This window comes from Fringilla coelebs, assembly GCF_963513975.1.
Source record: "Fringilla coelebs genome assembly, chromosome: Z".
In the NCBI taxonomy this organism is placed as follows: Eukaryota; Metazoa; Chordata; class Aves; order Passeriformes; family Fringillidae; genus Fringilla; species Fringilla coelebs.
The window spans coordinates 51,662,008-51,688,264 of NC_140031.1; the positions used below are offsets into that span (position 1 = coordinate 51,662,008).

The 26,257-nt window shown below is 41.2% G+C and overlaps 1 protein-coding gene across 3 annotated transcripts in view; it reads right to left on the reverse strand.

Annotated features, from left to right (window-relative positions):
* The window catches only part of SEMA6A (semaphorin 6A), a 119,367-nt gene that overhangs the window by 60,489 nt on the left and 32,621 nt on the right, over positions 1–26,257 (reverse strand). For all 3 annotated transcript variants that reach the window (XM_084225535.1, XM_084225534.1, XM_084225536.1), the window contains exons 2-3: positions 7,315–7,452; positions 4,841–4,958 (exon numbers count right to left, since the gene is read on the reverse strand). In XM_084225535.1, the coding sequence (XP_084081661.1) occupies positions 4,841–4,958; positions 7,315–7,414 (218 nt within the window). In that variant the 5' untranslated portion in view covers positions 7,415–7,452. The remainder of the gene's footprint in view (positions 1–4,840; positions 4,959–7,314; positions 7,453–26,257) is intronic.

The following is a 26,257-nucleotide window of genomic DNA, read 5'->3' on the forward strand; positions in this document are numbered from 1 at the left end:
CCTCTCCTCTCCTCTCCTCTCCTCTCCTCTCCTCTCCTCTCCTCTCCTCTCCTCTCCTCTCCTCTCCTCTCCTCTCCTCTCCTCTCCTCTCCTCTCCTCTCCTCTCCTCTCCTCTCCTCTCCTCTCCTCTCCTCTCCTCTCCTCTCCTCTCCTCTCCTCTCCTCTCCTCTCCTCTCCTCTCCTCTCCTCTCCTCTCCTCTCCTCTCCTCTCCTCTCCTCTCCTCTCCTCTCCTCTCCTCTCCTCTCCTCTCCTCTCCTCTCCTCTCCTCCTAACCTTAGTTGTTACAATTTGGCTGACAAAATGGTAGACAAAAGGCACAGAACTATTCCCAGAAATTATTCTTTTCTTCACACACTGTTGGCCAAACTAAACTGTAAAATATTTCTCTGAAAAAAAGTTCACACCTTTTTTCTTACATTTACTTTCCTATTTGTATGAGAACCTGTCCCTCTCTACAATTAGCTGCTAATCTGTTCTTAGAAAGAGGAAATAGACACAGCTAATCAGGTAAAGAGATATTTTTAGACATTCTCTTCCGTGTAAGCTGGGAGAAAGGACAGCTCTGTATAGAACTCAAAAGTTGAAAAAACCCACCAACTCACAAAGCTCTAGTAACCAGAACATTAAATTGGGACTGAGATCTCATTTTTCCTTGAAATAAGATTGAATTTTTCTCAACATGCAAAAAGCTGTGCAGCTGAAGTTTGATCCACAGCATTGGAGGGTCTGCTGAATGCAGAATACAGGCTTCTTCCATTTTAGAAATCCCTGCTCTCAAGGTTAGCTTCACATTTATTGGGTTTTGGGAAATAGTGCTAGTCTCTATAACTAAGGAAAACACAGAATACTGCTACGAGAGAAATAAACAACACTTCTCTCAGGTGAAGAAAAGAGGCAGTATTGTGGTAGGGAACTGGCTTTGAAAATTTGTCTCTTGTGGAGCTTGAGGCTGTTTTCTTTGTAAGATACCAAATTGAAGAGTTGATGGGTTTTCTTCTCCTCCAGACTCTAAAACCAGAGCTGTCATTTACTTACAAGATTGGTTTAATACTTCGATTTATTATTTGCCTGACTTCAGCAACAGAGCAGTGGTCAGGGTTGGTTCTGGAATAAAATTACCTATTAGCACAATATCAGCTTCATAGATTACGTCATGGTTCCCTTTTTATGTGCATTACTCTCCATTGCTGTCACTCCTGCTATATAAAAGTGGGGGAAAATATCTCTTGAATTGCAAATGAGGTGCGGGTGGACCTCTAAAACCCTTTTTCCGGCACAGCTCTTGATTTTATTCATCAGCCTCACTTTCCAGAGGTAACAATTTTTTTCATTTTCAACAAGACAATTAGCAGTGGTAAACTCAGCAAGAGCTGAGTTGTTTAGCTCCACCTCAATAAAACAGTCTTTAGAGGACTATCTGGTTCAAGGAACAGTTCAAATGAAACTCTGATGCTAAGTTTTGGGATTGTTGGAAAGAAGGTTAGCATCAGGAAAATTACATATCACTTTCTCATGCCACAGATGAAGCACAATTGCTGACAGTGTCAGTAAAGAGCGAAAGAGCTGTCAAACTCGGGGGAGGGCTCCCTAATCACAGAAAACGTGGGATTGTCCTCATTCTCCTTTTCCCACTGCTGCCCAACTCCTACTTTCTACTAGCTGTGGTATGTGTACAGTTTACTGCTAATTAAGTTATTCTAACACAAATTTACTTAATCCTAGAGCTTCCGTTTTTCCCACCTCCAATCAGCAGAACTGAGTTTTGTTGCCATGGCATAATCTTGTTGAGGAAGGGAATTTAAATAATGCCACTGGCTGTGCACGACCCTTGGCGCTCGGAGCATGGTTTGGAAACACGTAACTGCAGAGGAGGAGGGAGCCATCCCATACCCTGCTCTGCGCCTGCTTGGTTCACACACACACAGGAGGGGTGGCAGATAATGCGAACAAAAGCTGCCACTGCACGAGACAATGGGAGGAGGAGACACAGCAAACTTAGAAAGGGATGTGAGTGCCTGGGTGTGAGCCAGTGAGAGAGAGATGGGGAGGGAGTACCCTTCCCACGAGAAAAAGGATGACAGAGCCGGTCCTTAGCCAGCCTGCTCAGACAGTAAAGCTTTATGGCCTTTGGCTGAGTTATTCTGATTTATATTGGCTGTGTGTTTCTGTCTGATAACATGAAATAATATCTTTGTGAAGTGACACAAAACTTTATTTGGTAATAGCTAATACAGGAGTTGTGTATCCCGTATGACAAAATAAGTAGTAGACTGACAGAAATGTTGTTCTGTGCCAGTTGATCATTAATAAAATGTAAGCAGTTCTCAAATGTGAGTTAGCCTTTCTGGTGGGCTGAAACTGTCTGCAAAAGTCAACACTGGATTTTCCAAAACAAGCAAACAAAAAAACTCCCCAACCTAAACAACAACCCTAAAATAAAAATGCTCACTATTTAACCATTTGTTTTGATTGTTTTTCAGATAATTGGATAAAACATAAACCTAGGATTGCTGTATTTCAGGGCATAAAAAAAGCATGAAAGCAATATCTCTTATAATAGCCCAAAGATTTATTTAGCTACAGTTTTCAATGAATCTTGTTACAAAACTCTTTGGCAAACACATTTGCTTGTGAGCAAATTTGCTTCCAATCTCTAGATTTACTGCTGCCTTTGAAGGAAATGCAGTATTTTAATTACAAACTTTCATCCACACTAGATACTGAAGGATGACTCATTTTCTGAAGTTTGTTACTTAAAGGTAAAAATTACCTCTGAATTTCAACTTGTACCACATAATCTTGTCAGCCCAGGAAGGGCTTTATTCAGCAACATGGGGGGGGGAAGAGTATGTCAAAGAGGTTTTGAGTTACTGAAGGAAAAAAAGTGTTAGAAGATTCTTTTCATGCCTTTATTCTTTTTTGTAGGTCACAAGATCATAGGACTATATAAGCACTCTCATTGTAGCAAGTGGTTTTACACAAACGAGGAAGAATGCATATTCACATACTAGTACATGTTATCCCCCAAATATTAGCATTCTTCATATAATTTGTGCACACAGTGGTTTCATAACCCAAAACTGCTCTCTGGGTTTTCCTGCTCTAATGCCAGTTGCTCGGGCACTGAGACAGTCTAACTGCGTCAATCTCAGTCTGGGAACAAATTATGAAAACAGCAAAGCAAAATCTGCAAAGAGGATTTACCACCACCTCACTGCAAATAATTTCCTAATTTAAAGGAAAACAAATAAGGAAAGCAAAGGGAACTCAGTTGTGAAAAGGAGGAAATCCTGCCACCACCTTTCAAACCTATTCAACCCTCAGTCCTGCCCCACTCATTAGCCCACTAAAAATGGCAAAAATACTGATCTGGGAACTCAGGCAAAGCACAGGGCTCTGCCACATGCCATGGGGCTGATCTCTCCTTGTGCCCCATGACCACCACCAGCACAGCTCCTGTGGAAGGACACTTGCTGTCTGCCTGGGCTGGATGCAAGGTCTTGCTGTGAGAGCCCTGAGCTCTGCCACCCGGACCCCATGCTGCACGGGGTATGCAAGGAGCCTGGGAAGCTGCAATTAGCCAGAGCAGCTGCCATGGCTGGGTAATGGAACAGGTGTGCTCTTCCAGCAGCCAGGGACATGACTCTGGAAGTGTCACTCAGCGGCCGTGCTGGTGTAATGCAGTTACCAATTATGTGGGGCCGCGCCGAGATCGGCGGGCAGCTTTCCCCGCAGGACACATCCGACCACCCAGGAGATGGGGAGTGGCTGCTGGAGAAGAAAGGCAGGCAGCTCCCAGAGGCTGCCAAGGGCTTTGCAGACAGGGCTGGTGGTGAGAGGCTGCCTGTTCAGCAGCTGTTCCCCTTCACTCTTGGCCATCCCACCCACCACTTCTCCCATCTGCAGCAACAGCCTGGTTTTATGTGACACATGCAGAAAGGTGTGTATTTTTCCAATGGAGGACCAGAAAACAGGCAGGAAACAAGTTACTACTTGAGAGGCAGCTTGCAGGGAGGTCCCAAACAGGATCTGGGTCCAGGAGCTCCTAAACTGGACTACCCACCCTTGCAAATCTGGACCACCCAGCCTTGCTAATCTGGACCGATCTTGCACTCATGCTGCATCTCTCATGTAATTCCCACTCTAAGATCAATCTTCTGTGCTAACAACAGGTAGGGATGTGAAGTGTTAATACTAGATCTCTGCCAGGTTGGCAGCTGCCTGATGGGTGTAGGCCCACTGAGGCTGACAATGTAAGCTGAGCTAGGCAAACTGAATGGGTGGCTCTATGTGCAATTTTTATAAAAAGACATGCTCGTGTCTGCATAGTATAGGTCTCCAAAAAAGTCAAAACACTAAATTCAATTAACCTCAAGAGAGCATGTTTAGTTCTTTTTCTTTGTCTTAAGATACCAAAAACATGCCTAAATCAGCAAAATTGCATTCCAATAATTCTTATCAAAAAATACATCTGTGCACAGAAGAAATTTTCTCTAAAATTTGTCATTATTGGTGAGCACAAGTGGACTAAAATTATGAGGGTGAAATTGCTTCTCCATGGAACCAAATTATATTAATCTGGCAACTTCCCTCTTGCAGGTGTCAGAGGAAGGCAGAGGCATGTAGTCCTGAAGCACAGGCGTAACACATCGCAAAACTTTATCTGATCATCTAGCAACATTTCTAATATGTCTTACTAACAGGCTGCAAAGCTCTCTCTGAGTGCAAGACAATCCTAAAAATAATGTGTCCATCAGAAAAGAGCTCAAAATATCCTTATCTTCTCCTTGCTCCTCTTAAAGCAGCAAGAGAGGAGTGGTGAAGGAGGAGGCTACTGACCTAGCAGCAACGTAGAGGGTCCTGTTCATGACCATGACAAGCTGGATGTCCAGCCGGTGCCTCTGCGTGGTGTTGCGCCCTGGTTTGTGACCCACAAACACCGGATACTGTCTCGTATCTGCAGGAAGGAAAAAAAACAACAGGGTCAAAAGAGAGCAACAAACTGAAATGGTGCTAACATGAATCACCATGGGGCCCAGCTACAACCAAAACCCATGGTTTCTGTTCTGCCTTGGAAGCACAGACTGGGGCTGAAAGGCATGAGCACAGAGAGCTGGAGAGTTCTTCAAGGTTACAGTGTCTTCAGCTGCAAAGGAGAAAGTCACCACCTTTGTAGAAGACAAAAACTATGAATTTTTTTTAGCATAAAGCTGTTCTGGAGTTCTTGGCACACAGGTACATGGCACTTTTTGCAGCTTTTCTTTTACTGCTTGCAGAGCTTAAATGCTTGCTCCTGACTGCTAAAGCATGTCAATCAGGATGAAGCTGTTCCACAGTGGCAAATCAATCACCACAATGAGTGGACTGGGTAGTGGCTAAAGCAAAAGGCTTGGCTCTTGTTGGTTCAAACTGCCAGTTCCCTGGGTTTTCTACAGGACTCAACTGCTGCCACAGAAGAGCTGCAGGGTTTTCTGAGAAATGGTGGGAAATCACCATTTGAACTTTATGAAGCGAAAACCACTGCACATTATTTTGGCAACCAGTCTGATATTCCTGTCCTTCTGGCAACTGGGCAGCAATACTGATTGGAATCCCTGTGCTGAGCTTCTGCTAGCAACAAGTCAGCTTCCCCCCCTCCAGTTCTACCAAGTCAGTAAGAGCATTGTCTATTCCCATTATTTTTTTGGGGTGAGAGCTCAGCACACGCAGGGTGTTCCACTGCTCCCCAGACGGGTGTGCAAGCTAACAACAGTGAACACTTCTGATCAAGGGCCACTTCACATTCATGTGTATCATGACACCTAGGTACACAAACAAGGAGGTAATTAAGTCAATAAAATGACAGAAGACAGGAGGAGGATAATCCTCTGATGAGAATTATCATTGCAGACCTACTGCAAGTGAATGTTATACTGAGCTGACTGGCATCTAGCTGTGGTTTTTCCCCATTAACATGCTTTCCCAGAAAACTGCAGCTCTTTAGGAGAGTCTATTTCTTCAGAAACTCATCTGCTGCTTTAGTAATTTCAGCTGTTGTCTTCTAAAAGCATTGTATCTGTTAAGCTTGGTCAAAGTATTGGTTCACAGCATGGCTTCAGCAGGGCACCTCAAAGGGTCACATGCCTCAAAGTCTGGTGATAAAACTGGATAGAAAAAGGAACTTCTCACCAAACCAGGTGCTGAGAACTCTTTAAGAAATAAATTAAGGCACCAGGCAGGATTTACATTCAGAAGGTTAATCCTTCTGATCGTGTCCTACATGCAAAATGCCAAGTTTTATGTCAGGCTATTTTCTGCTCAGTTGTGTTTCCTCTGTAACTCTGTAACATGGATCTAGAACAAACTAGGGACATTCATGTCCACTTCAGCATGCCATGACAGAGAAAAATCATCCCATGTTTATTTCTCTAGAAACATCACGTATGGCAGATTTTTCTAGGAATGATTAGCACTGCCCTTCTGGAGGGTAAAAATGTTGGTGCTGAAGTGGCCACACTAGCCATGTTTCACCTGGGGCTGCTTCAGAACAGTTCTTCCCTGTTGTTGTACCTCAGAAGTCTATTAGCATTTGCAGCACATCACGTGTGCCCTGGATTCTTGTCTTTCAGAATAATCTTACACAGGACAGACAAGTTTTTGGGTACCAAGGCCTTGCAAAGCAGAGTAAACATGGACAATTTTAAAACCAAATTCCTGAACAAAAAAAGAATTGAGCACAAGCCTGCTCTTGGCTGACTTGCTGCTCCCTGGCACTCTTTTAGGGCCCAGATGCTAAAGACTTCCTTATAAACATCTGAAACTTTGGGACTTTGAAAAATTTTCATTGCCATTATCACAACTGAGATGAGGCAAATGTGAAAGAATCAGTTAAGTCAAGCCTGATGTCCACTGTAAGACACACAGAAAGCTCTCCAGCTGTTTAGCCAGCAGATCTCAGTATGGAGCTGTTGGTGTTACACCAGATTCTGGAGAGTTTGCCAATCTCTACTGGTAAGAAAGGAGAGACCTTCTGCCATACAAGATTCTTTGTCTTGATTTGGTTTTTAGCTTTTTCAGTTCCATCTTAGGAAAAAAATGCCTAATGCCCAAGCAGAATCCATTTGAGCTAAAGTTCAATTATTTGTATTAGATAAAAAAATAATAAGACCATGTGAAAAAGTAATGTTCCTGTATTAGCACCTGAGAAGGCAAATTGGCTGATACGGGAGAAATCAAGAAAAAACAACTTTATCCACTGCAACTGTATTTAAGTAGTGTTGATTTGAAGTCCCCTGATCAGTACTACATGAAGTCCTCTGGCCCCTCATACTTACAGTTGCCATGCGAAATACTGATAGGCTCAGAATCTTCTGGGAAACCAGCCCCAGCAAAGTGTAGCAGTGTGAAATATAGCAGCAAGGCTTCTGACCTCATAGTAGTTCAGCTGTGAGGCTTCACTTCTTCACTTCACCCTGTGGAAGACAAACAAGAGTTTAGGCACCTTCGGGTGGATCAGAGCTTTAAAGAGTCTGTGGAAAGTAGAGGAAGCTTTTCTCCTCTGGCCTCTCGCTCTACCTGAGGAGGCATGCTGTGTTTCTAAGCAGAAGCTGCCCTGCAAAGACAGTTTTTCTTCAGCTCATGCCCTAGCAGGGCCACATCTTGCTTGAGGATAGACTTAAGGGCCTCTGTGTTACAAAAAGTTTTCTGCCTCTGATGTTTATATGTAATAAAGATGCTTCATCTACTTCACTGATCGGCGGCTGACAAGAGTTTTCCAAGAAATATTTTCTCCTTTTTTGGTTTACATAATTAGATGATGGCACGATGAAACACACCACAAATAAAAAAAAACCAAACCTTACACTACATTATTCTGGTTAAAAAGAGATTAAGAGTTATACCACAGGACTGATTCATACCCTGCAGAGCTGTGAATCAAGTGAAGAAACAGTAAGAGAGCTTGATGGAGCATTCAGAACATGTCACTGGGCTTTACCATAAAAATATGTATCCATAAATTTAGGTGTTGTAAACCAATACTCCAACTTGTGATAAAATAAGGAAAAAAAGAACTGTCTAAATCCAGCAATTTTTTCCCCCCGTGTTCCACTGATGCATGCATTCATTCATTCATTCATTCAGATTTCATGTACAAAAATATCCCTAAATCTTTAAGATAAAAAGGAACCACTGGGGCCTTTGGATACAGTGAAAAAAACCCAGCACATAATACAGTAAATACTTCATAATTCCCAGGCAAATTTCACAGAGACATTGATCTGTAGGGGAAATCAGTGCAAAAGTGGGGTTTTCTTTTCATCCCTTCCAGAGTTTCAAACCTTTGATGCTGCCTGCCAAAGATTCCTTTTGAACAAAGCTATTTTACAGGGGTCTGTCAGTCATTCAAGATTTATGGGCAGAAAGTCAAACTTCATAACCTACATAGTCTTTGAAACTTAATTTGGCAAACAAAGTGCTAACTTGCCCTTCTGCAGCACTATTTAATATTAGATACCTGTGTCTCCCTTCTTGATGCCAAAAAAAGCATTAGCAAGTCTTAAATGTTGGATTCCTCATTTTTTTAACCAGTAGAAAAGTGTCATAATAATTAATTTGCCTCATCAGATATTTGCTTTCAAATAAAATTTCAGTTGCTATAAATGGTTTGGAGCGGGGGATCTGCTGCAGGGTGATAGAGTCCATAAGGACTGCTGATTTATTACACTCTCTGTGTTAGTCTATTATTATTTCAACACAAAAATTGGAATTTTGGCTGATTCTCTATTTCTATTAACAAACTAACTGAGAGACCAAGTTAGACCAAGAATAGGGAAAAAAATAATATAAGGCTGTGACTGACAACTGAACAAAGTTTCAGATAGATAGTGAATGATAAAAACAGCAAGAATAAATGCAATACAATGCAGACACTGTCTGTCTATGATAACTTATAGGAGAATTCATACTAAAAGTTAGTACATACAAGCCCAACAAGTTGTTTCCATCTAGCACTGGTTAAGCCAATAGCTCTGTATGATTACTGACACAGCTATATCTGCCTGCAGACACTTTCTTTATGCATTTCCTCAATTTGTCTCTCTAGTCACCTCTTACATTTTCTCTTGACTGTTAGCTCTCTAGAGCAGAACCTGTTTCTTTCTATTTGTTGTCATTTGGGGCCCTTTGGAATGCCCAAAGAGGAAATAAGCAGCAGAAGTAAAGAGCAGGTTTGGAAAAACTGTTTCCCTCTAAAGGTTATAATTAGAAGCAATACACTAAAGGGACTAATTCCTTTATCTCTATGCAATTTTTCAAAATGTCACTTTGCTGGGTTAAAAATGTTGCCCTTGTAAGTACACAGAAAAATGGCAAAATTCCTTACTACACAAATTGATTGAAATCATTTTCTCTTTGAAATTGCTACAATCCAATGTACAAATCTTTTCTGAAATGTACACAAGGAACAACAGTTTAATGGGAAGAACTTAGGAAGCAACCCAATTCTTCCACTTACACTGTATTTATTAATCAGCAGTATCAGTCTGCAGGCTAACAATCCAAACCACTTGGCTCACAGTGAGACTCTGGAGCATAAGAATAGCTGCTTTCTGTTACTCCCTTTCATCACAAAATCCACTATCTAGCAACGTGTGTGCTGTGAGGAAAGCGCCACAGTACTGCAGACACAGCTCTGCCACTCCCCTTCAGAGCCTGAAAAACTTGTCCCATGGGTGATTCTGCACCATCAGCCTCTAATTCTCATTCAGACCTGTGTACTGCTCCATGTACATCCGTGTGGGAAACAGCTTCCAGAAAAATGAACAAGGCCCAGCACGCTCACTTTGTGATTTCAGGCACATGCTACTGGGCCAGATCTGCTTTCTTTTACCTGGGAAAAAAAACCAAACTGACAAATGAACTGACACAGATTGGTAGGTTTACATGAAATTTTCTCTCCTTCTTAAGGGGATTCTTCTGGGGAAGAAAAGAGGGAGAAGAGAGGAAAAAAAGCATAATCCTCTGTTGCTCTGATGCCAACACAGTCGTTCAAATTCACAAAATGCGTATGCAAAATATCTGCTCTGACATGTCAATAATTCAAGTGGGCTACATGTGTATCAGTGTCTGTGCCATTCAATTAGCACTGAGGTGGACTAAATTACATCCAAAGCCAGCTTTTTATCAGACGTAATTATTCAAATATACTGTCACTTTTGCAGTTCTTACAATGGCAGAAAGAGCCATACTGTTTCTGTGGAATTTCAGAAAAGTGCTGATTCAAGAAGGTCACACCTATTTTTAGGACACTTTTCACTGTGGTTGGGCCCCTGGGGTTGATGCAAATGTTCTCACTCGCAACTGTGCTGGAACTACTTTTGTTCAAAAGTGCTTGTGAGCACAGCATCTGAGGAAGACGAGTAGCTAGATAGTGATGCCAAGTGAGTACAGCACTGTTTCAAAATAGAAGTTTTGCAAACATTAATGAAGGGCTCTCCATCTTTCATGCAGAGATCTGAACTGCAATTTAATCTGGCCTGCACTAAGCCATACTGGTTGAGAGAGAACTGGGTCTGAGAACTCCAGTTCTCCTGGTTCAAAACATTGCAACTCTTGTTGAAGGAAGCTACTAGTGACAAGAGTGAGCCTTGGTGGTCTTTTATTATCAAGCATGCTGTTAAAATACAGCCCTACAAATATTTAAGAGAATGTTTTATAGTCTATGTATAATCCAGTGACTCGTAGCCATCGAATTGGCAAGCAGATTAGATTTCTTCCAAGCTTCTAAAAAAACCCACAAATAATTTGATTTTTGCTTTCCTAAACCAAAGAATATATGAATATTTGGGAACATACATTGGTGCTCTGATTATTCTTTCTGAAGCTGGTGTTTCAAATACCTATGTAAGACATCTTGTTGTGGCCACTTATGTGTTCCCTCCTTTTTGTTGTACTATAATTACATGTAAACAAACCACATGATCTCTTAATGTATATAGAAATCAAAGTTTTGCCTTCTGAGGTGGAATAGGTTTCTCTGTTTGTACACTTCAGCCCAGAGATGAATCACTTCTAAGTATGATGTTTGAATACTAGTACAAGATAGTTGCTATTACTATTATTTTTACTTAGTCAAGGCCTATGTATACATATACATATACATATACATATACATATACATATACATATACATATACATATACATATACATATACATATACATATACATATACATATACATTTACATATACATAATCACCTACAGATACATGCTTGACATGGAATCATTTAGTTTTGTAAAATTCATGCTGCCGGCATGAAGGAGTTTTTGAAGCCAAGAAAATAATGATAATTTCAAAACAAGGAGAAGAACTTTGCCAAGTTCTTTCCACAATGGCTATCCATGGCTATTTAAGCTAACAAGGAGCCACGATGATGAGCTTTCCTTTTTCCTCTCTGGTATTTTTAGCATTTCCAACAGAATATCTGCTTGGCTAAGGAAAGAATTACGTGGCTCCTGCCACAATACCCTAGTAGGCAGGTTATTTTATCTACAGGTCATTTGTTCCAGAAGGGCTACACAATCCAATGAAAAACCTGAACGGAAAAGAGAACTTCCTGGTAAGCTCCACAGAAGTGTGAGGGCAGATTTGATCTTGAGAACAAATTCAACAGCAACAGCAGTTACTGCAAAGGAGTTACTGCAAAAGGGTTACATCTTTAATGAAGGAGATGCTCTTTCATGTTAGAAAACCTCCCAGCTTGTTGCTTCAACCTCACTGTTCATTCAGCTAATCCCAGCATAACTCCAAGAAAAATTAAAGTATGCAACCATGTCAGAATTTTCCCATGGCCGAGTAAGACTGCTCTATAATGAGCAGATCTTGTTATATTCATTTATTACAAAACTTCTTTCTACCATGATGGGTTGTGTTCATACACAACAGCTGCACTTCGATCCACAAATTATTAAGCTTAGTGTGAGAATCACCAGACAAAATTCCATAGTCTGTGTCATGCATGAAGCCAGGCCAGAAAACCTACTGGCCCTAAAAATCTGTGACTGTCTTCAAAAAAATCATTTCTACAAATATGCAGAAATAATTTATTCCTCAAAAAGACAGCAAGAAGAAACAGCATTTAACCAAACAATGAGGAAACTAAAAAATAAAGCCAGATGAATTTGAACTACTGCATAAGGGAAAATGCACAACAGGGAAAGCAGCAGCCTACACGAACTGGCCCTGGAAATACTCAGCATATAGCCCTTATAATCATAATCAGCAAAAGCAAAAGTACCATTAAAAAGCAGGAAAGAAACTGATTTGAGTTTCATAACAGAGGTTAAAAGATGGGAGATTTTTCTGTGGTAAGAGCTTTAAAGGCACACAGGTGATTTAGGAGCCCAAGTCCTACTCCAGTGTCTTATCAAAAGACTCATAGAGCAAGCTCTGCCCTTACACAAAGAGCATGTATCAATCTACACAGCCATGCCTCGACGTGCTGAAGACAGAGCACAGAAACCAGCTGGCCAACCTGCCTGCTGCTCTCTGCTGTGGTACAGATCTGCCATGAGATATTGGCAAACATCCTTCAAGACCCTCGGCTAAATTTAAATTCGGCAAATTTTCCTTCGGAAATCTCTGAGTGGAAAACACTGTCACTGCTATTTACCCTTTCAAATTCACAGTTTCTAGAAAGTGAAAGACAAGAGTTCCGTGCAAGTCAGAGGAAGGAATTAGGAATAAGGCAACAACAAAAACAAAAGAGCGGAATACAACCTGAAGGCTGCAGCTCCCAGGGAATGAGGAAAGTTAGGCTGGCACCAGCAGAGCCGTTCAGGAGAGCATCTTTTGTCTCTGCCTGCCTGTGTGGTGTGCTAGCTGCTGCTCAGTTACCTCGCATGGCTGGGCTCATGCAAAATGCCTGGTCTGAGTGGTGCCAAGGGGATCAGACAGATGTGAGTGGACAGAAGCTCAGCAGGTGCTTGGGAAGCCCAGGAGAGATGAGACACAAGTGGCTATCAGCAAGACGCAGCACGGAGTGCCAGACACTGCAACTGAATTGGCAATGGCAGGGCAGTGCCTGGGATGGACAGCTTTTGCAGCAGGCTGTCCTTTCTCTACCAATTGCTGCTCAGTCACCTGAATGGTGGTGCAGGTGGCTACAGACACTCACTGCCAGCTCCATGCCCATCACCACTACCAGCTCCCAACATCTTTTTGTGACTGATGGTGCAGCCACCATTCATCTTTCCTCTCTTGCTCTGCTCCTGTTGTCTCTACAGCTGGCCATACATTTCATGTGGCCAATAAAGCTCTCTTGCACTCCAGGTAGCTGGCGCTTATGCCAAAGAGACTGGAGCATGAAGGCATTGGGGTAATCACCTGTGCTCCTTCAGATCTCATGGTAACAAGGGGTTGCTCCTGAACACTGGCGAGGGAAGAGAGGCAGTGCCCGAGGGAAGCCCACACTTGTTTGGCAACACAGTGGAACAACCCCAAATTACATGTATGAAGCACCACTCTCTCTCATTTGTGCCTATCAAAAAGTTCTCCTTGCCCATAAGTGGACTGCATGGGTGCCCTCTGCTCTACACGCTTTACTAGCATTTTAATTGGATTCAGGACTGCTTACTCATTGCCCAGCTGCTGTGGGCTGCATGCCAGGCATGACGATCAGGCCCAAGGGAAAGACACCAATAAGAGCAATTTTGCCTCATATAGTAAGCAACAGTACCTACCTTCATTAAAAAGAATAACACAAATTTCATTACTAGTTTAATGAAACACAGATACAGGAACCATGGAGATTTTCTCACAAAGACTTGCAAAAAGGTGTCTAAAGTAAAATTTCTGCCCAAATACAAGGTATTTTCACAGAGGTTTCAGGGGTAATTGCTTTTTTTTGTTCAGGTTTATGCAAACCTGAGTCTACACCAACTTTTCTCTCCCCTCATTTGCACCTTTACAAGGCCATACCTCGCACAATAATGTCACCAATGATACGTGGCATCACGACCTCCTGCCTCAGTAAGCGATAAACTGAAAAGATCTGGACAACCCCCGGGCAGCAGTGATGAGCCTCCGCCTGTCAAATGGGAGTAGCAGGTGTCAAGTCAGTAGGCAAAACTCAGCATGCTTAATGCTGGCAACCTGTCCTGTCAAGATCCACATTGCTGCTCCCTCCAGTGCACCCAAAACGAAAACACAAAGAAGAAATGGAGGCCTAACCAGAAGAAACCCTCTTCTGACCTGAGTGAGACATCTCTGATGACTGCAGTGTTAATAGGATGCTGCTGTTCAGAGGGGAAACAGTCAGAAGGAAGATGAACATCTCCCAGATGGAATTATCGGCGTCTCAGGCCTATCGATTTTGGTTGTAACCTTTACTGTAAACAGTCCACAGGGGCCTCATCAGCCACCTGTTCAGTGATATTTGCATTGAAATATAGAGCCAGCGCAAATGAGAAAATGGCCACAGTTCCTTGCTAAAGCATCTGCTCTAGCAAGATGCATCTATCTGTGCATCACAGGTACAGGTTTGAAAGGAAGGGGCAATGCAGTCACCCTAGCTCTCTCACATGGATCTGAAATAACAAATGCTCCATTTGTCATGATGTTGATGGTGGTGGTAGTGATATTATATCATGCAATATTTCACTTTCTAATAATTGCTCAGTTTTATACTGAAATCAGGCTTGCCAAAACTGGGAGGAAAGCCATCTGTGCCTGGAGGATGACTGCCAGAAACATTTGCGATTTTATTTTGGGGTTATAAACCTGCAGAATGGAACAAAGGCAATGCCTAAATAACTTCTTTCACTCAACACCCCCAATCATACAGAGCAATAGACCTAACTCTGGAACAGCTTGGTCAGTCATTACAAAGATGTCTTTCTTATTTTTAAAAGTCTCACTCATTTAAGAGATAAAAATAGCTCTATTGATTATTTGTGGGACTTCAGAAAAACTCTGTCAAGATTCCGAATTGATTTGAGAGCTAAATGTAGCAATCGCTGCCTTTTGAAAGGAGGGAACACCATCTCTAATATATACTTTGCTGTTCCATCTCGGCATGCTTAATACAAAACAGCTACACTACCAGCAGCACCATTACTCTCTCCAACACTCATTTTGCCTGGGAAATATCAGTGCCATCAACTGACCTTCTATTCCCTTATCTGATAGATGGAATAAAAATTTTGTAGCTGCAGGTGACCCAAAAATATAAGAGGAGAAAAATGTGTCCTTCCTTTGTTTTCTTCTCCTTTTGGACAGGAAAGGTAAAATACCAATTCTGGTATGTTTTCACAACAAAATTCACAAATGTCACTGATTAGAAGTTAGACATGGCCCAGCAGGCATTGTCTCAGCTGCCACATGAACATTGCAAGGGCATGCAGAGATAGGACAAGGGGAAATAGCTTCAGGCTGGGAGGGTGCTGAGGCACTGGAATAAGTTTCCCAAAGAAACTGTGGAGGTTCCATGGGTGGAAGTGCTCAGTGTCAGGTTGGGTGGTCCTTTGAGCAACCTGGTCTAACAGAAGGCGTCCTTCTTCTTTCAACAGCCTTGCAAGGCTGTTGAAAGCAGACAATCTTTAAGGCCATTTTCAACCTAAACTTTCATGATTCTGTGATTGTAATATCCCCATGTTTAAAGCTTGCTGTAATCACAAATAACTCTGGTTTTTGTTAACGCAAGAAACACTCAAGCGCTTAAATATGAGCCCCAGCTGTATTCTTCAGGACATTTGTCCAATTCACTTGAAATTGAAGTGTCCATGTTTTAACATGATGAAACAGTAGAAAATGCAAATCATCACATTTAAGTCAGCTGTTAACCAGAGCACATTGCTTAGCTGCTGTGCAATTTGGCCAGTTCTGCCCCTGAAACCATATATGCAAAAATTGACTCATTAACCTGCCTTGGAGAGAAATAGTAAATCTTGTCATGTTGTTTTTTCAAATGGCAACCAACCAACTTTGACATGAAGTGGTTTGACACCATATTAAACTACATACCTACCCAAAAATGTGAATGAAATCTTTTGTAGCACTTTGAATACTTCAAAAACATTTCCATTTACACGGTAATAACTCCAGCAGTGGACAACACACTACCTGAAAGTGACAGCCACCACTGCAGAGTGCACCAATTGCTTCACACTGCAGTTTAGTCATGGCAGAACTCAGGCCAAACCTCAGCATCATATTCTGGGCAGGGATGCTCAGCACAAGGACACAGTATGGACAAGCAATCTGAGTTATGATAGGCAGAAAAAAGGGAAAGGCTTTTTCTTCTGGAAACCTGGCACAGTCTTTGAGAAAATTATATTTGTCCCTGATAGATTAAAAAAAAATCAGATAAGAAAAGAGTTCTCTATATGTATTTATTATTTTAGCCCTTAATTTGTTTATTAATTACTTATGACAAGCTTCTGTATACCTTAGAGAAAAGTATTAAAGAAAAGCATGAAATAGACTAGCACAAAAATGCAAAATGTCCAAAAATGAAGGATGTCCACAAAACAAATGTAATCTCTAAGGGAAAATATTAAAATAGCAGTGGATAGATACAGAAGGAAAACCCAGAAGATTCTGAGTACTAAGAAAACAAAAATTAACTGAGAACATTGCCTCTCAGTACCACCTCTGAAATGTTTCTCTTTCAGACAACCATCCACTCCTGTGTGCCCATACAGTGACAGATATTCACCCAAATTTCAAAAACTCACATCACAGGAAACGTTTTCCTGTTAAAACTTCAGAGCAATTTCATAGATCTCTATCTTTCATGATTACTTTTCATTGCCAATGTTTTTTTGCTGGTATTTTTAGAAGGTTTAAAAGAATAAAATAAATCTGACTCTGAGACAGAAAATCTATGTAGCTTGCTTTTCCTCTGGGATGAGCATGATGCTTACAACAATCCTAGATTGTAGCACCTGCAGCTTGCTAATAATTGCTAGTTGAAGTGGAGGACTCTGAGCTTTTTTATGTCTAGATTCATATCCAATACATTCCCAAATTTTAAATCACATAAAATCCAAGCATATTTATGGACAAGTTAATAGTAGAAAGTACCCTGTCCTCAAAAATGCCCTTTGAGTAAATAGATCACCTCAATATGCCAACATGACATATTTTCCACTCTTCTCTTCATTCCACCACTTCACAGTTAAAAGAAGACAGAAGGCATAGCAAGAAGTCAACAGATCCTAAGAAATATACTATTTCCAGGATAGTGCTCCGACAAATGGTGCTGTATGTTAACCTGGGCATAGGTTTAATTACTGAAATGCAGTGTATTTTAAGGGAAAATGCTACATGCAGATATAATCAATAAACCTCTGAATATAGAAATCACAATTCCTGTAAATAATAGAATAGTTCAAGATAATTTTAATTACTGAGGGTCTATTGTTGATAGGACACATCAAATATCTGATGTGATTGCATGGGCAAACTTAAAATTGAGGTGATGTGGGTCAGAAGCAAGAAAAGAGATTATAGTTAGAGTAAGCTGAGTCCCTGCACCACGGAAATACACTACTGACACACATTCACCCACATACTGAAGAATACAAGTGTCCTTACACATTTGTTCACACCTGCTTCTCAGCGCAGCGTGAGGGAATTAGAGCAGCACAGAAAAGGAAGTCAAAGCAGCATTGACAAATGCCTGTAGTACAAGTTACAAAAGCAGTAGCTCTGTTATTATTTGCTTTGCTTCTTTGGACAAGCTATGGAGAAAAAGGTTCAGTGTAGCAAGAGAGAACAAGCCCACTGAGTATGACTGCCTGAATGGGGCATGATGGATGAGCTTCCTTGCAGATAGGAAAAGCCTCTAATCCATTCTCCGGCTCATTGCTAGAGCGAGGCAAAGTCATTCTCTTCTTCTGCGGGAAATAACCTCTGCCTTTTCGGTACCACGTGCAGGGTTTTGCAAAGGACAATCCAGACTGTCACACAGATGAGACTGAGGGCTGTTTCCAGGTCCCACACTAGGGCAGGCTCAGCTATGCAGCCCAAAGCCCTGAAGCAGGACAAAGATGTTTCTATATTGCTTGTGCTTCCTATGGCTATTTTAGGAATGATTGCATGCATTCAGGTTCCAACAACGAATAATGAGAGACACAGGAAGAGAAGGCATTTTCACTGCACCAGCGCTCAGCTAATGACTGAAACTGAAACTGAAACACTTCTAATACTCCAGAGAATTTTCTGGAGCTGAAAAAACCTACTCTGTGTGCAAGAGACAGATTTCAAGCATCATCCCAGCAATGAAATAACATCCATCAGCATCAGGACGGGAAGACCCTTGCTCTGCCGTTCACTGATAAAAGTTTGACTCTAAGCAAAATACCAAGGCTTTCTTGGACGACCAAGGACCTGTTCCCAAACCTCGTCCTTCCCCACACCCTGCACCTTCAGCTTGTAATGGTAGGTGACACAGGAAAAGCAATGATTCATTAGCTGACTGCATCTAAGTGAATTCAGCAAAACTGCTTCATGAGTAGTAACACACAGTTACGGGTTTTTAACAAGTCTGCCAGGTGTTTTTTTAACCCAAAGGAATCCTCCCTGGCTTGATCAACAGAACTGAAATTCCTGTGCAGCAACAAGGAGGATGGCTGCATAGCTGACAAACCATTGCTGTTATTTCTTACTCTGCAGTTCTGCTGCTTATGTGATTTATATCAAATGCTGCAGAGAGAGTTTCCACTAACTGTAGGTTGGCCTCCATAACGTGGACATTGAACTGATCAGCTGCCAGGAGCTGATCTACAGCCAAGACCCAAATTCCTGCCAGCATTTAGAAAGAAAAAAATGCACAAAAAACATTAGCCCAGAGAATCAAATTACTTTTGAATGAGACTTAAGGCTGTATGCACGGGCTGTGCTGAAGTCACTAGAAAAGTCTGAGGAGATCCAGGTAGGCATTGAGGTGCAATGTTCTCAGCTGGACTCCAAATTATCTCCCCCCCCATGCCCACAGGCATGACCCATACCTTACAGGCTGTCCTTCCCTGCACAGTCACAGAGCAGTGGCTCTCCAGCTCGCAGCACAGGCACAGAGCACTTACAACTAAAGGGCATTGCCTTGTTTTTGTTTACGCCAGTGAAAGTGCTGACACTGACATCTGCTAGATTGTGGAGCGCTGACTCCCGCTGGACTTCAGAAAGACCTGTAGCTGCTTTACAGCTTGTACCATCTGCAGCAGCTCACGCATGAGGATGCTTTACCTACCTATTTATAAGCCTTCAGTTACAGAGAATTACATATATTTAACACTTTTGCTTTCACATAAAGGTACACATACTTGGAGGAGGACTCAGTCAAATTCTGCTGACTTTACATAGGTTTTGGGCAATGCCTCCCATCTAATGTTAGGAAATAGAAATAACCACCTCCAAATTCCCTGTGGAATTTTAGGTTATATTTAATCTTTTAAAAGAAGAAATTTTTCTTTTGGTTTGCATTCTTACTCTCTTAGAAAAAGCAAAGGAGATAGTCTTGATCATGTTCTACTGTATTTCTTTTTGTTAACATTTTCCCGTGAGTAATCCAAAACAGAATTATTTTTCTGTGATAAACATCACTACACCCTCTAGAAGTATAAGAGATTCTTTGCACGAGCACCCCTCTATTCAACACATGCTTATGGAAAAGTCAATTTTACAGTGTCTATAACCATATATATTCATAACTTCTTGTATCCTGAACAACATCACCAATAATGACAAAAAGGTGTACTATGATGGCCCAATAATAATAGATTTTTTGGGAAGTCTTCCCTCAATGACTTGCTGAAACAAAGAAATCTGAAGAATACATTTTCAGGCACTTCCTCTCTTCTGATGGAAAAATGTATATTTAAAAAAAAAGCACTTAACCTACAAAATCCTTTCTGGAAGCTCTGAAGGACCCTGTTACCTGACACATTGGGGTTGTTAGCACCAGCTTTTCCTAGGCATCAGCCATAGAGGCACCTTGATGAGACAGACCAGAGCTTCTAAATACTTTGACAAAACTTTCAGAAAGGAGAAAGACCTTTACTTAGCTCACTTACCAGCAAGCTATGCTTCCTGCATGTGAAGTCAGAAAAAGTCCAACCACAGAACAAACAGCACTCTGAGAACATGCCAAAGAAAAATTTATTTTTAAAACCCCCAACACATGAATATTGAGTGTGTTCTCCCATGTTCAAAGTACAAAGGAAAAAATATGTGAATTTATTGATAATTTACCTCATTATATTTAAATGCCTACCATAATATCACTCCCCCATGTAGAGAAAGAAAGCAATTTTTTTTCTGTCAGAAGACTACCATGCCTTTTTTTTCCCTAAAAGAGTTACTTATAGTCCCAGGCAGGAAGAAACAACCTGCATGGAGAAGCATGTAGACAGGAGGGGCAGCACAAACCTCTGACTAGCAAGACGAAGTCGCAAACTGGCAACTCTCTACAACAAACTACGTTTACAATGAATGAGGCTGGTTTGTGAGACTGAAAACTCTGATACCTCCACAATAAAGACTGTGAAGAATGCTTGTATGCTTTCTCTCTGAATCTCAAGGAGCTCCCCACAATCCCTTCCCAGCACTGACATGTAGGGTCTCTCTTTCTCGTAGAAGGACTTGGCTTTCCTCACGCAAGAACAGATTTGGCTTTCCTAATACCGGAACAGATTACTCCCCTTCTTCACACACACCCTTACATTCCCCAAAAGTTGAGAACATTATTTCTGCTGCAGGCTCATGGGGACAGATTGTATCTTCCCTCCTATTTTGGACAGCTTAAAGTAGATTGCTTGTGCTTCCCATAAATAAAAAGCTAGCACTTGATGTTCAAAGGATGACTAAATTTGGAATATATCTTTTAATGTACATTTTAATTAAGCTGACTTGTGACTTAGTTTCTCTTAGCTGAATGTTGGTAAGCTGTGAAGGCAGGTGTTATACCAAAAAACCAGGATCGAGAGATGTGGTTGCTTTCTTACAGGTGCTGGACAATGAAGAAGATGGAGAGCAAACTCCTTCTTCCTGGAGTCCACCAGGCACATTCTTTCTTTTTCTTTCATGGAGGCAGATCGACTCCCAGATGCTCTTTCTCAGTCAGCAGAGCTGGGCACCCTCCTTTCCCTTCATCTGCCAAAGATAACTGTTCCACTCAGCCTGGAACAAAGTGCCTTACCCTGTTGTGTGCTCCCCAGGGGCAGGGCACTGTCATCCAGAAGAATTTTGCCTGACTGGAAATGAAAATGAGGACAGAAATCTTTTCAGCACAACTTATACTTCAATCTCTTCTCTTGCTCTGCAGGCACAGAAATATACAAGGTTAAACATATTGGGACAAAAACTCTAAGCCATGCACCCCTTGTAGGGTCCTCCTGCCCAGTTCTCAAGTAGAATTAATTTGACTGTGTGAACTCACACACACAAACTGAAAAAAGCCTGTCATTTTCAATATGCTGCTTTCAAGGTATTTATAATACAAACACAGACAAAAGGTATGCTCTCTTTTATGACAAGCCTGAAATAAAGCAGCTCTAATTAGCAAAACCAGATATGGCATCTGAGGTAGCACAGTTTGCAATGCAAGGATAAGAAAAGTCTCCTTTGGGCTTATTCAGCAGCAAGCAGACTTATGCCTTTCCTTCTTAGAATTTTTTTCTTTTTGACTCTGCAAACAGATCTATCTATACAATAGATGGATGAATTTATAATTTCCTACAATAGCAATTTGATTATTGATTGTTATTTTGTCCTTAACCCATCACACATCTGCAGCCAAGCAATGTCCTGCATCAGCTGAACAAAACTGTGCACTAGATAGCCCTGTCAATGTTATAATTTCTGTTGCTGGCTGGACCCTCCTATAAACTATAGGACCGTAAAATACTTTCTATCTGACCTTGTTGAAAAACTAAAGTTTTGGCTACAACCTATACAGCAAAATACTGCTTGGGCTTAAAACAGTGCTACCAACAGAAAGAAAAACAGGAACACCATCAGCAGATATTACTGTACTGGAGCTCCTTTTGTTATTCTTTCCTCAACTCGTGTTTTATTTAAAGAATACTAGGCACTGTGTGATTTTTATAAAAAAGGCCTCGTCTTGAAAAGTTGTTCACACAGACAGCACACATGTGTGTGGATAAAGGAGTTTGGTTTTTCTTTTTAATTTACAGGTATCAGAAGAGCTGTCCCCAACTGCAATTCTCCTGATTCAAATTTCTTTGGCCTCATTTTTTCTCTAAGCAAACAGTTACTAAACTGCAAAAATACTGACAGTGTTTCTACAGCATAACTGACTTCCAACACCCCAAACTTCTCATATCAACATTTTGGGCTCAAATGAACACATTCAACTGCTGACCTCCAGCCCAGCACCAAGTCCTTAAAAACGGAATCATGCACACATGCACACAGATGGGATGCATTCCCCAAGACAGAGGAGCTGTTGCTTGCAGTTTTGGTGGGGACCCGGCTTTGGAGCACAGTTGAGCACTTCAAGGAGCACAAACGGGGTGATTCATCTCACTGAAAATATTCAACTCAAAATCATGCTTTTTATTTTTTTAGTTTTTCCATCATTACCAACTGGTCTGTCAGAGAGACTTTTTTTTTCTAGTTATACCTACTAAAGTCACAAAATATATGTATATATACCTACAAATAACAAAAGAGTTGTTGCTGAATCTTTTTCCTAATCAGCAGATTTTAGAAATACTGATTGGGAAACCTTGTGCAGGATCTGGGAACAGACTACAAAATTAACCCTTCAGTCCTGCTTCAATACCAAGAATGGTGCCCCACATATTTCAATTCTCTTATGAAAGATTTCCATCATTCTGTCTAATCAAGCAAGTTAAATTGTGTTTGATTTCTAGACTCAAACACCTGGGTTTAAACAGAATAATCTAATTGTCACAACAAATTCACATTTAAAAGGAAACTTCAATCACAACCTCTTGGACAAACGGAAGGTTTAATGTCCAGTTACCAGATTATACAACTAAAAGCATACACTCACTCAACAGAAATTATGTTTCAGTTCCAGTGTAAAGAGAAGGAAGATAGCAAAAGTTACTTCTCAGAAAGAAAGGGAGAAAGAGAGAGAAGAGAGAGGGAAAGAGAGAAAGAGAGAAGGAAAGAAAGAGAGAGAGAAAGAGAGAGGAAGTAAGGAAGGAAGTGGCGGAAGGAAGGAAGTGGCGGAAGTGGCGGAAGGAAGGAAGAAAGGAAGGAAGGAAGAAAGGAAGGAAAAGAAAGAAAGAAAGAAAGAGAGAAAGAGAGAAAGAGAGAAAGAGAGAAAGAAAGAGAGAAAGAAAGAGAGAAAGAAAGAAGAAAGAAAGAAAGAAAGAGAGAAAGAAAGAGAGAAAGAGAGAAAGAAAGAGAGAAAGAAAGAGAGAAAGAAAGAAAGAAAGAAAGAAAGAAAGAAAGAAAGAAAGAAAGAAAGAAAGAAAGAAAGAAAGAAAGAAAGAAAGAAAGAAAGAAAGAAAGAAAGAAAGAAAGAAAGAAAGAAAGAAAGAAAGAAAGAAAGAAAGAAAGAAAGAAAGAAAGAAAGAAAGAAAGAAAGAAAGAAAGAAAGAAAGAAAGAAAGAAAGAAAGAAAGAAAGAAAGAAAGAAAGAAAGAAAGAGACAAAAAATCACTACTGAAGGAAGAGAGTGTAATGAGAACCAGGGGCAAAACAGAAGAGCAAGAACAGCCATCTCAGCACATTACAGCTTTCTGCTAAAGCCCCAGCCAGATCTGGTACAATATAAATGGCAGCAGCAAGTCCCTTGGGACTGCAGTGCTTTGTGAAGCTTCACACAAAACACTTCACCGATGTCTCTTGGGGACCAGAGAAGGCTAAAAGTCCTTTTCTAGCTAACTACTCTAATCACCTCCTCCCAAAACAACACTTACCTTAATTCTTCTTCAAAAACAGCAGCAGATAAAAGCCTAACTATGCACTGCTTCAAGGATCTTGCTTTGGTAAAGCTCTGGAAGTTTCATTTCTAGGTAGGAGTTACTAAAATTAAACTTTATAAAGCCTACTAGTCTGTATTTCTGGTATCTGAAAGCAATGAAGGCTCCTGAGAGACTAGCAGGTATCTGAAAAAAGGAAGAAACACCACCACACCACAGTCTTGCATTGCTTGTTGCTTACTCCTCCCCCTCCCCTTATTTTGCTGACAGCAAGATGGACAATACATGAAAATTTGATTCTCGGTAAGCCGAGTAATGCAAATTAGCTTAATGAAATAGATGACTTTGTGTATGTCCCTTTGATACTGATTAAGCTCAAGTATCCACTCAGCTAATGACTAAAGCAATACCATGGGAGCTCTTGTGGAGGTGTCATAGCTATACTTCTTTTTTTCAGTAGCTCTTTACTCAGCATTTATTTCTACCTCAGATCCCCCTGTCCAGACCAGCCTCCAAAGTGCAGGTAGAAGCAGTAACAGCTTAAGACATGAGTGATGCAACATAAAAAACTGCAGTTACTTTACACAGCTTGGGCCTCAACATAAAAAGGAGATATGCCTTTGTGACTCCAGTTTTCAAGGCAGATTACCAGTGTGCTGCAAGGGGCTGCTTTGACTCTGTAATTATAGCCATCTTAATAATGATCTGTTCAATGCCTGCCTACTGCTGGTGCCCAGACAGTTTAATCACTACGCATTCAGCTGTAGAGAACTAGCTATCCTTCCTGTCATTTGAAACATGGGACATGTTGTGTGAAGGCGGTGTAAATGAGCTCCCCCTGAACTAGCTGGCTAATATACTTTCACCATTTAAAGCCTAAATTATAAAATAGACCAGTAAAAGGGATAATGCATTGCCTCTTGCTACAAAAAGATGCTTTACCTCTGCTGCACTAGATGAACAGTCACTCCTATCAAGCCCATACATATATTATTCATTGAGCACCAGCTGTGTGCTTGGCACTGTACAGACACAGAGAGATGTGCTCCTTACTCCTGGGAAGCTTTTACAGCCTAAAGTAGTGGAGTTTGGCATTCATTCTGCCTGTAGAAATCCCATTGACTTCACTATGGGGAGCAGTTGCAGAAGCAGGTATTACAGCATTTGTAAGAGCCAGTGTAGTATCAACTGATAGGTACAGTGAGAGATAACATTCAAGCTGTGCTCCTACAGGAACTGTGTTTTAGGCCCTCAGGAAACTGACTGTGAAGACTGACACACAGGGCTTGGAATGTACTCGAGCATTTTATGTAAATGCAAAAAGATGATGCAGTGTCCCAAAACCCCTTTGTGCTGATGCTGGCTGCATCTCCTCACACCCCGCTGCTGTGTGGTTGCTGCCTTAGTATATTCTCACATTATAATGCCTTCAAGGCAATCCTGATCCAGTAATATCCAAGGGTGGAAGAAACAACACCCCATATCTCCAGTGCCAGGGATTTGTAAGGACTCCTAGCCAAACACTAGAAGCAGGCCCAGTGTGAGTGAGAATGAGGCATGAATCACTACAACAACATCCAAAACCTATTTTACACTTGAGATGAAATCCTACTCTCAGTTTTGTACGAAGATTCCCCATACTGAAGAATAGAAGTGGCTGAAAGTACAGCTCTGTTTACACATGGTGGATGGAAGAACCTGAAAAAGGAAAGGGAAAGAGCAAGAGCAAAGTAGGGGAAAAAAGGAAGCAGATCTGAGTACAGGCACTGAGAAGAAGGGAACAAAGACTGAGAGAATTGGGAGCTGGAATTGGGAGCGGGCAGGTGAAGCAGGTTAAGGAGGAAGAGCTGTTACAGCATCTGGGCATGGAGGGAGATAAATGATTAGCAAGTGGGAGAAAGCAAAAAATATGAGGATGAGAAGCATCTTTAAAAATTAATATAGCTATAAAAAGATTGTGAGTTAAAAGGACCTCATGCATGTGTCTGTAAAGGGATCTCTAGAAATGAAGGAATGCAATTATTGGCAAAGGGAGAAAAAAAGGAGATTCAGAGGATTCCTAAGTAAATAGAAATAAGAAAAGGACAACAGCTGGACGGAAGGAATAAAAGAAGTAAGAAAACACATTGTTAAGGCTGTTGCTGCGCTTCCTACTCCTTTTCATTTGCAGTGTGTGCTTGGAAATTTGGTCTCTCAGGTGTGTAATATTTTTGTTTCTTTATTAACACAACTTTTTAACTCATAAAAGTATTCAGAGAGAGAAAAGGACAGATGGAACTCTCATCTGTATTGACTGATGCAGTTGGCTTAGAGGAAGGCTGCAGGTATGGATAAGGTGGCTACATCAAAACACAGGTT